At 32.7% G+C, this 10,313-nt stretch overlaps 1 protein-coding gene across 3 annotated transcripts in view; it reads right to left on the bottom strand.

The window, feature by feature from the left end:
- Positions 1-1,140: 1,140 nt before the first annotated feature.
- The window catches only part of LOC115889236 (potassium/sodium hyperpolarization-activated cyclic nucleotide-gated channel 1-like), a 77,646-nt gene continuing 68,473 nt past the window's right edge, over positions 1,141-10,313 (bottom strand). For all 3 annotated transcript variants that reach the window (XM_030909181.1, XM_030909182.1, XM_030909183.1), the window contains one exon: positions 1,141-1,280. In XM_030909181.1, coding sequence (XP_030765041.1) covers positions 1,242-1,280 — 39 coding nt within the window. In that variant the 3' untranslated portion in view covers positions 1,141-1,241. The remainder of the gene's footprint in view (positions 1,281-10,313) is intronic.

Genomic DNA, 10,313 nt, shown 5'->3' with positions numbered 1-10,313 from the left:
TAATAATTCATTATTAATCATTCATCATTTAGAAATCATACGGGCTATAATCATTAATATCACTATATTAACAATACTTTAATAAAAAATAATATAACTTTTTCGGAAAAAACTCTTAAACACGTAATATTTTATTTTGTTGTTTTACATATTTTAAGATTTTTATAAATTTATACAGGGTGTTTCATAAAATATGACCATTGTGTAATTCGGCCGATTCTGCTTAAACTGCTTGACGTTTAAAGCTGATTTTTGGCAAACGGATTGACTGTGGGAGTTCGATAAGGAGGGGTTTCTCGAATCTCATATTCCAAGAGGGTGAAACGCCCTCAAATATTACAATATTTGTTATTTAAAAAAACGGTTAGTCTTTTCGGGAAAACGCTTGGACAAGCATAGTTTATTTGGTTTTTACATGTTTTGAAATTTTTTAAAAAATCATACAGGGTGTTCCAAAAGTTGGGTAATTTCTTAACCACGATTCTGCTTAAACTTCTTGACGTAAAAAGCTTATTTTTGGCAAACGGATTTTTGAAGTCAAATTCCAACAAGATGAAACTAGCCTGCAAATATTACCAAGTTATAAATAATATCGCCATATTGTTTTTTCTCATGCTCACATAAATATGAGAAAATGTTATCCAACCAGTTTGTATCTTAATGGGAATTTCTGCTTTGTTTTTATCATCACCATTACAAATGATTAATTCGATGCGAACGAAGTCGCTGGTACACGCTAGTATCAATATAAAAACTTGATCTAGAATAAGCATAGTTAAATCATAAATTCGGAGTATTGAAAGCTGAATTTCGGTTTAAAGGTAAAAGAAAATCGACACGTTCGATCTGTCTAAAGCAACTGATTGGATATCAAACAGGGAGGTCAAAAAAAATATATTTCCGTTTGCTATAAATATCTCAAATCATTGTTATTTTAAATTCAAGCCTATGTATATTAACATACGCACCCGCTATATGTTCAGTATGTTTTTTTTGGCTATTTGACTTTATAGCCTTTCTTTAAATTTAAAAATTAAACTGGTCATCTGTCTATTATACAAAGAAAAATAAAATGTTGTTATATGGCGAAAAAAAATACCTATTTAAAGATAAATATATTTACTACTATTCGTTCTTTATCAATATTATTTTCTAATTCGTAAATTACTTACATGTATAGAAAAAGTAAATTAATACTAAATATTTACAAAAATTTACATAAACAATAATTATAATAATTATCACTTTGAAGCTCGGTTTTCTACATCAGGATCGGTCACCTTAAAATAAGAGAAATATATGAAAGTAATTATTTCATATCCCGTTACAGAACTTTACCACAAATTACCTATAACAGATGCGAAAGAACACCGAATTACGCGTTCAGGTTTCTGTGACCTTTAGAAAGAGTTCATAGACAATCCGCATCAATGTATAGTTTGGGTTATTATTTGTTTGGGTGAAAATAATCTGCACCAATATGTTATCAAGGCATATAAAAAGGTCTACAGACTTCATGAGACATACGAAAAATCAAGTCCATTTAGCGTGTGTCGCAATTTTCACACCTTAAAAATTAGTTTTTTATAGCTATAGCAACTGCAGCGACTATGAAGAAAGCTGTGTGATTTTCATAGTAAATAAGGAAGCACCTGTAATTCATTTGAGAATGTTATACATCGCTAAAAGAGGTTTCAAATCTCTTTGGATTTCTATTAATATTAAATAAATTTTATTAAAATTGAACTAAAAATTGTTAGTATCATTAAAAACAATTCAAATTCAAAAACTGTATCAGTCAAATTCCCTCATTTAAGGTGAATATTAAAGTAAATATAAATACAGCTCATTCTAAGCTCTACTTATCTTTAAGAAAAAATTTAAATCATTATTGGAATTGGGCCTTTAATGCCATTTCGAATGAACAATAGTATTAATAATGTACATTATAATAATAATAAATTTTATATCATAGTGTGTATTAAAACTACTAAAACCCTTTTAAATTGATATTATATTAACAACTTTTGTTTTTTAATCCAAAAAAAAGTTACCAATTTTCTCAATCAGAATATTTGCGGTCCTGAAAAGGACCTCCGTTTTCCCATGTCCGTCAAGGTAGGTAATGGGTAAACGGTAAAAAAACAGGATAATGAAATTTAAAAAATTACAAAAATTGTTCAAAAGTGCCTCCCTCTTGCATTAAACAATAACCCAAATGATCATAAAATCCCCTCCACACATTGGATAACATATCAGGGGTGACAGTGTCAAAGGCATTAAATATTTTCTGTCTTAACTGCTCCAAGTTTTTAATTTCTTCATGGCCGTAAATTTTAGATTGTATGTACTCCCATAAAATCATTCACCGAGAAGTCAGGCGAAATTAAATGTCAGTCTAAACAAAACTGTAATTTTTGAAAACTTGTCAAAATTTGGACACACGCTAACTGGACTTGATTTTCCTATGTCTCGAAGTCTGTGGACTTTTCTGTATAATCTCACAGTAATTTAATAGATTGCTCGTCATATTATATCAGCTCGTAGGAGATTAGGAAAAAAAAAGATATTTATAGTTTAAAAAATAATTTATTTAACAAAATTTAATTAAAGACGTGACAAAATAGTTACATTTCTATTGGTTCTATCGGACTTTTTTCGACTGTATAAATCTTTATTTTTTGTACTAACTTTAATGCATAAAATATTTTCAATCTAATAAATAATTTAATGATGTAAATAAGAGGAAATTTCTCACATGGGTGGTCAAATTCTATAGTTTTCATTATATCAAACAGCCTCTGAATGTTTTATTCAGTGCAAAACTCATCAAAATTTAATATAAATAATTTTTCCAGCCCGTCAAAAAAAAATGAACAAATTTTTCCACTTTCATGATCAAAGGCTTTTAAATGGGTAAATAATTTCGAGTTATCCAGAGATTCGGATTCTTTTGCAAATTTTAGACAAATATCACATTGATGTATTTGAAGACCCTTTTTAATGATGTAGTCAAACATAATTAAAGGCATTTTGAGTTGAAATCTTTTCTCAGAGGCTGTTTGATATAATGAAAACTATAAAATTTGACCACCCATGTGAGAAATTTCCTCTTATTTACATCATTAAATGATTTATTAGATTGAAAATATTTGATGTATTAAAGTTTCAAACAAAGATTTATATAGTCGAAAAAGTCCGATAGAACCAATAGAAAGGTAACTATTTTGTCACATTTTTAATTAAATTTTGTTAAACAAATTAATTTTTTATACTATAAATATCTTTTTTTTTCTCCTTATAAATAAATACATTTGCATCCCATTTAAATAAGATATACAAATTACCAAAACTTAGAAATAACACGCGTTTTTAAAAAGAAACATATAACCACGCACTATGTCATTCCAGCAAGCGAATACGACACAGCATAGGTTTCCGGACTAAACGACTGGTGTATTTACACCAGTCAATAGGCGTGTCGGGTTTGCCGAACGGTTTCCGATGCAGTCGCTTTCTTTCGCATCTGTTATAGGTAATTTGTGACTTAACTGTATATTTTACAGACTATTAATAGGCATCTTTATTAAGCATTATTAACTTACAATACAAACGGAATTAATAATAAATTCATAATATTTTTTTAAAATTTTACTTATTATACAAAGACAGGTTTAGGCTCATTTAGTCACAGTCAGGCTGATAGATGTCGATCGATGGACCGTTGTTTTATCGTTGATTGAAAGAATTTCTACAATCAACGCGTCTTAAGGTGCGTCCACATTGCTCGCGATCCTGTTCGCGCTCTTGCTTCTGATTGTGCTTGCGTTGCTTGCGCTTCCTGTTTGTCGTGTTTCTCAAGATCTCTTTCGGCTTGCAAGCAACGGCGTCCACATTGTAATGTAGTGCTTGCGTTCTAGCTATTTTTAATAGCGGTTGTTAGTGCGGTCATTATTGTATAACAAAGGTGACAAAGAGAAAAAAAGCGGTGTTGGATGTCTAATAATTTGAAAAGTAGATCTCAGCACAGTGAAAGTAAATATCTACGCGATTTACAAATATACAGAATGTTTTTTAATATTGTTTATTGCATGTCCGCTACTGATTTTGAAAATTATTAACTTAGTTGGCCTCCGTATAGAAAGGAAAAATACAACTTTTAGGTAGTGTTTTCCGGTTAAAGAAAGAGTTAAATAAAGATTGGCCATAAAATTAAGATTCCTTGCAACTAGAGACCCACATACCAGTTTGGGTTATTTATTCAAAGTTTCCAAGCAAAGCATTTCAAAAATAATACCAGGCGTATGCCAAAATATAAATAAAGTTCTCAAAAAAAAGATCAAATTAAGATAAGTAGGCAACATAACTATAGTTATATTTTATTAATAAGGTTATATTTTATTATAAGGTGCCCGGTGGCGTATATAGAGGTACAGGCTCTCGTCTACCAATCTCAAGGTAGTGGGTTCGAATCCCACACCCGGCATTGCATCAGCCGACTATTTTTATTAAAATAAAAATAGTTTGGGTACCTAGGTCGACTCAGCCTTAAATGAGTACTTGGCATTCACATTCCTGACGTAATAATAGGCGGTTGAAGCGTAGTGCTAGCCATATTACCTTCCTTGTATGCCGAACTGCTCTAGTATAGCAAGCTGTACCTTGCTACTCCCAAGGAGTTAAACGCTATATACGGGAGCTATTATTATTATACAGGGTGGTCCGAATTGTATTCCGGAAACTCCGGCAGCATATTCTGCAGATAAAAATAAGTAAAAAGTTCGCATAAATGTATGTCCTAAAATGCTTAGTTTCGGAGATACAGGGTGTAGAAGTTTCCTTTTTATTTCGATTTTTTCTAAATAATTTCTTAAGTAACGTCAATATTTGGATGAAAATTGGTGTCTGGGAGTTTTGTGGCACGAGAAATTTGATTTTGATGTAAAAATGACTCCTATTTGTAGGGGGCGCCACCTACATGCGTTCTGACTCTTTGAAGAGTAATAACTTGATGGTAGTACTGTATAAAACTACTGACTAAGAAATATACATTTCTATGATTTTTTACGTAAAAAATGTCTCTTGGTAAAAATCGCTATGAGCAACCGTTCTCAAGATATATAAAATGGTAATAGTCAATACATGTCATTATTGACAAAAAATAAGCACACGTTGAATAGAGTTATTTGACTGAAATAATACATTTTTATTTTTTTAAACTAATCATAATTTTTTCTGCGAAAAAATGATGATTAAACAATTTTTGTTGAACTTTTGGCACAAAAAGATTTCAAAGTCTAATAACTATTTGGCCAACATGTTTAATTTGTCAATGATGACAGGTATTGATAATTTCAATTTCAAATATCTCGAGAACCATTACTCGTAGCGATTTTTACCAAGAGACCTTTTTTATGTAAGAAAAGTTGTAAATGTATATTTTTTTACTCAGTAGTTTTATACAGGTATTCAGGTCAGGGGCTTGGAACACCCTCAAAAAGAAAATTCCACTTCTCCAACTCCCAGTGGATGACATACCAAGAATTTACAACTTTGAGAAACACCTCACTGTAGTATTGAGTAATAAAAAGGATTGGAAGAAAGAAACGCTTACTCAGCATATAAAAGACCATACCATCACGTGGTATACTGATGCTTTCAAAACCAAAGCAGGGACAGGGATAGGAGTATTTGGGCCGAAAACTAAATACTCCGAACTAATGGGCACCTACCCCAGTATCCTTCAGGCAGAAATTTACGCTATCGAAAGATGCGTACAATTTATCTTAGATAGAAACTATCGAAAACAGGAAATTGCCATCCTATCCGATAGTCAAGCAGCACTTAACGCGATCAACTCAGTAACCATCAATTCGAAGTTGGCCAAAGAATGCCTAGAGAAGCTTAACAAATTAGGCAAAGAAAATAAAGTCGGTGTAGTTTGGGTGCCTGCTCACCAAGGGATAGAAGGCAATGAAAAAGCAAATGATCTAGCTAGAAAATGAGCGAACACTCCACTAACTGAACCAGAACCGTTCTGTTTTCCAAGCGGGAACCAACTGAAAGCAGAACTGAAGAATCTGGAAGACTCCATCCGTGAAATGGGTGTTTTCCATCGATCTAAGACAATCGAAAAAGTTCCTCAGAACTTACGACCGAGAAAAATCAAAGGTTTTCCTTGATTTAAGTAAAAACAATCTTTGGATTGTCACGGGGTTTCTAATAGGACACTGTCTCCTCAACGAACACCTCAGTAGGCTGAAACTGAGAAACAACGGCGAATGCAGATTTTGTGGGGAAAATGGGGAAACACCAGAACACCTTATCACTGAGTGCGCCGAGATGACGACCATTCGTGCCATGAACCTTGGTACGTCTGATGTCGAGGATGGAGAGCTGGCCTCTGTGGAGCGGTCTCAGATACTGGCTTTTCTTAAAGCCCTGAGACTGTATGATGAGTTATAACTCGTTATAACTCAAGAAAGGGGAACACACAATAGATCTATAAGGTCGCGGTGATTAACTCCCCTCCTAAACATTCTACATTTTTTATACAGGTATGGATGAAAAGTTATTACTCTTCAAACCAGTTAAAGCATATGTAGGTGGCGCCCTCTACAAGTAGGAGTCATATTGACACGAAAATCAAAATTTTCATGTCCAAAAACTCCCAGACACCAATTTTCATCCAAATATTGACGTTACTTCTTAAATTATTTGGAAAAAATCGAAATAAAAATGAAACTTCTACACCCTGTATCTCCGAAACTAAGCATTTTAGGACATACATTTGTAACGTTTTTAGTTCGTTACATGTCTTTTTTATATATAATATATGATGTCTGGCCTATCATCACCGGATTCCCTCTCGTTCAGGCCGGATAGATTATTTGACGCGTAATTTTTACGTTCCATGGTCGCCAAACCTGTGATCGTTCGACACAACCCTGTTACTATTCTGTGAAGGCACGCGCTGTCAACATCGCTTCTGTCAACTCTCCTCTTGCTTAACCTCATTTTGTTTTGACACTCTGTTTTATCCCAGCTTTTAGAAATGGTGATTATTTAAATCTTGCTGTATAATCTGAATCAGCTGCTATTTCAAAGCAACAGGTAAAGATGAGATATTATCCTTTTAGATTCGATATTATTGTTGAATATTTTTAGGGTAGAGTTACGGATGTCCCAACTTGTATTTGTATTTGGCTGGCACGTTGGCGTCCCTTTGCTTATGTCCTCCAGAATGTCATTTGGAAGAAAGGACAGATTGTTTATTATTTATTGAGCCCTCGGAAGTATTTCGAGGTAGGTTCATTTTGTTTATTAGACGGTGTTTGATTTTAAACAAGAGTTTCGTCTTACGGACGGACATTGTCTTACGGACAAGTGTCCAAGGTATGGACTATTTTTCAAGGTCCTAGTAGTGTTCTCTTGTGCCACTATCTTATGGACGGATGTCCCATGGACAAGTGTCCCCAGTAGGATTGATTTGTCTTAGACATAGAGTGCCCCAGCGTGGATGTGGCTTGAGCCCCGTGCTGCTTCACCCCCATTTCTAAGCCTGGATCGCCGACAGACAGTACAGAGATGCTAACCTCCTCGCGCTGCTACTGTTTGAAGCAGGGTTACATAAAAGAACAGCTAAGTGTATATTTAAGTTCTAGTTTTGCATTTAACATCTAAAATGTTTTCAGTCTTAAACAGTAACGTACATTTTAAACAATAGCGTACAGACTATATTTAGTGGTTAGATTATTAAGGATATTTATGTCGATGCAGTAGTAAAAGTGTGATTTAGATTTTAGATTTCATAATATCACGCATTGTAATAGTATTACTTTCTATAGACATTATTATTACGCTATACTAACAGATGAATAACGAGATAGATTCTAGAATCTACAGGTTGCAACACATCTGATTTAACACCGTATAAATTTAACAATTTAAATAAAGTAATGCTACTTTTCCTATATTTTCTATAACGTTACACGCATTGTATTTTCTTTATAGTCTTTTCATAGAACGTATTTAATATTATTTACATATATAGTTTTACTCAACAAGTAACCACTATAATAATTATATTAATTGTACAATGCTATTTACCATCAGAATTCATCACGAATAAAATAGTCATTAGTTTTAAGTATTATACAACTGTGTTTTCTTTCTCTGTACATGCCTGGCGCCCAATATCTATATATCTTTTGTTTATTATTATTGATTAATTTTCTCTCTAGTGAAATACCTTATCCACGACTGCTCTCCGATGAAAAGCTGCCGTTCGCAGTGGTAGTTGTTTAAAAAAACGCTACACATTTATACGAACATTTTTACTTACTTTAATCTGCAGAATATGCTGCCGAAGTTCGGACAGTTCGGAAAACGGTTCGGACCACCCTGTATATTTTATTAAAGGTACATTTAATATATTAATCCAAGAACAAAACACAAATATTTGTAATTCTGAACAAAATAAAATAAGAAAAATCTTAGTACTATCATCATACTGCAGTAAATACCGAATCCTATGAAATGAAATCAAACTAAAAATTTAACAAACAACGCAAACCACTCGAGCGCTTTGAATATGTGATCGCAAGCACGTGGAGCACCGCGAGTGCCGTGACCATCTTGCTCCGACTATTTACCATGTTTTCCGTGTTGCACATGTTCGTTCGGCCTGCTCGCGAGCAATGTGGATGCAGCTTTATGTTAAAACATTTTAATTCCGACCCGTTCTGTATCTGCTCCCACGCATATTGAATTGTAAATACAACATTTTGCTTTTCTTCAATATACAGGGTGCGTCTTAAATAAGTGCAAATATTTTCAGGGCTTGTAGATCGCGATAAAAGAAACATATTTTCTCGTTACCGTTTTTCAAATATAAGTTCAAAATATCCGAGTTATTTTATTTTAAAAATAAAAAAATTGGTTTAAATTTTGAAAACTACTAGATATTTTCTGGGTTTTCTTTCTTGTAAATTTAATCTACTACCTATGCTACCATATTGTCAGGAAATTATGTTTTTAACTAAAAACAAAAAAAAATCCAAATTTTAAATTTTTCTCTTCGCGAAAAAACCTCAAAGACGTGTTTCTTGGGTTGAAATATACTATCCCTACAAATATTTGCACTTATTTATGACTCACCCTGTATAATGTTTTTATATAAGACAAAAACGCTTTTGCCCAGAACAAAAACGTTTTTAATTAAAATAGTATTGCTCTTTATGTGTGTGTCCAGCCTTAGGCTGTATTCCGTTGTAAAACCTGGTGAACCAGACCTGTAAAGCACGGTAAAAAGCGGTTCCTGAAAAACATCGGTTTGATAGGGAACGGTTTGGTAAAATACTGGAAATGTCAAATTTTGACGTTTTCTAAATTTCAATACCTTTATTATAGAACTTATATTTTACGCATTTTTAATGTATGTTTTCAATGTAAGATGCTTTTAACGTACCAATTCCCTGCTTTTGTCCATGATTCTTCTTTTTAATGGAGTTTATAAAATTGAAAAGTATTTTATTAAGTAAGTAGTTAAGTGTTCAACTCGTCAAGCAGCTTAAGTGATGAAGATTTGCTGGTCTGTGGTCTGTGGCCACATAGGAAACTGATTGATATTAAAATAAATAAATAAATCTAATCAATATTTATATTTTAATAGTTTGCAAAACGTTCATGATTACTTTTTGTCTCGTTTCTCATGATTTCATTTAATATTCTTAACTTTAAGAGACAAGGGCCGCATGATAAGTTTAAATGGTCCTAAAAAGTCACTTTATTTAGTTAATGAAATTTCTTTATCTTTACTATCTACCTCCATTGCTTCTGGATATAAACACAAAATAATAACATAAATTTTATAAATTAAACTCACACTAAAATTTCACTCAAACTCCCAATTTTTGCTTTATTTCTACCACAAAAATGACATTGATTGACAAACAACCAAACCAAACCAAACCAAACCAAACCAAACCAAACCAAACCAGAAAAGTTAGTTTGGTCAAAATTATAAGAGATATTTTTCAGGGACTGTGTTTCGGTATTGTCTAAGAGCCAGAAAAAGACTACCTGTATGTATTTGACCAGACCTAGGGTTTGGTACAGTGAGGCCCCTATACTTACTGTACATAATAATAATAATAATAATAAAGTGTCTTTATTGATATATAAATTACATTGTGCAAAAAATATATTTTAATAAATAAGTTGGCGACATTCAGCATAAGTGCTGCTCTTCCATGCAACCAACAAAAATTATAACAATAATGATGAAAAAAGTTTAACAAAAAGAAAAGTTC

Source organism: Sitophilus oryzae, unplaced genomic scaffold (genome assembly GCF_002938485.1).
Source record: "Sitophilus oryzae breed Bouriz unplaced genomic scaffold, Soryzae_2.0 scaffold_811_pilon_pilon, whole genome shotgun sequence".
In the NCBI taxonomy this organism is placed as follows: domain Eukaryota; kingdom Metazoa; phylum Arthropoda; class Insecta; order Coleoptera; family Curculionidae; genus Sitophilus; species Sitophilus oryzae.
This window is presented reverse-complemented; position numbering and strand designations above follow the sequence as displayed.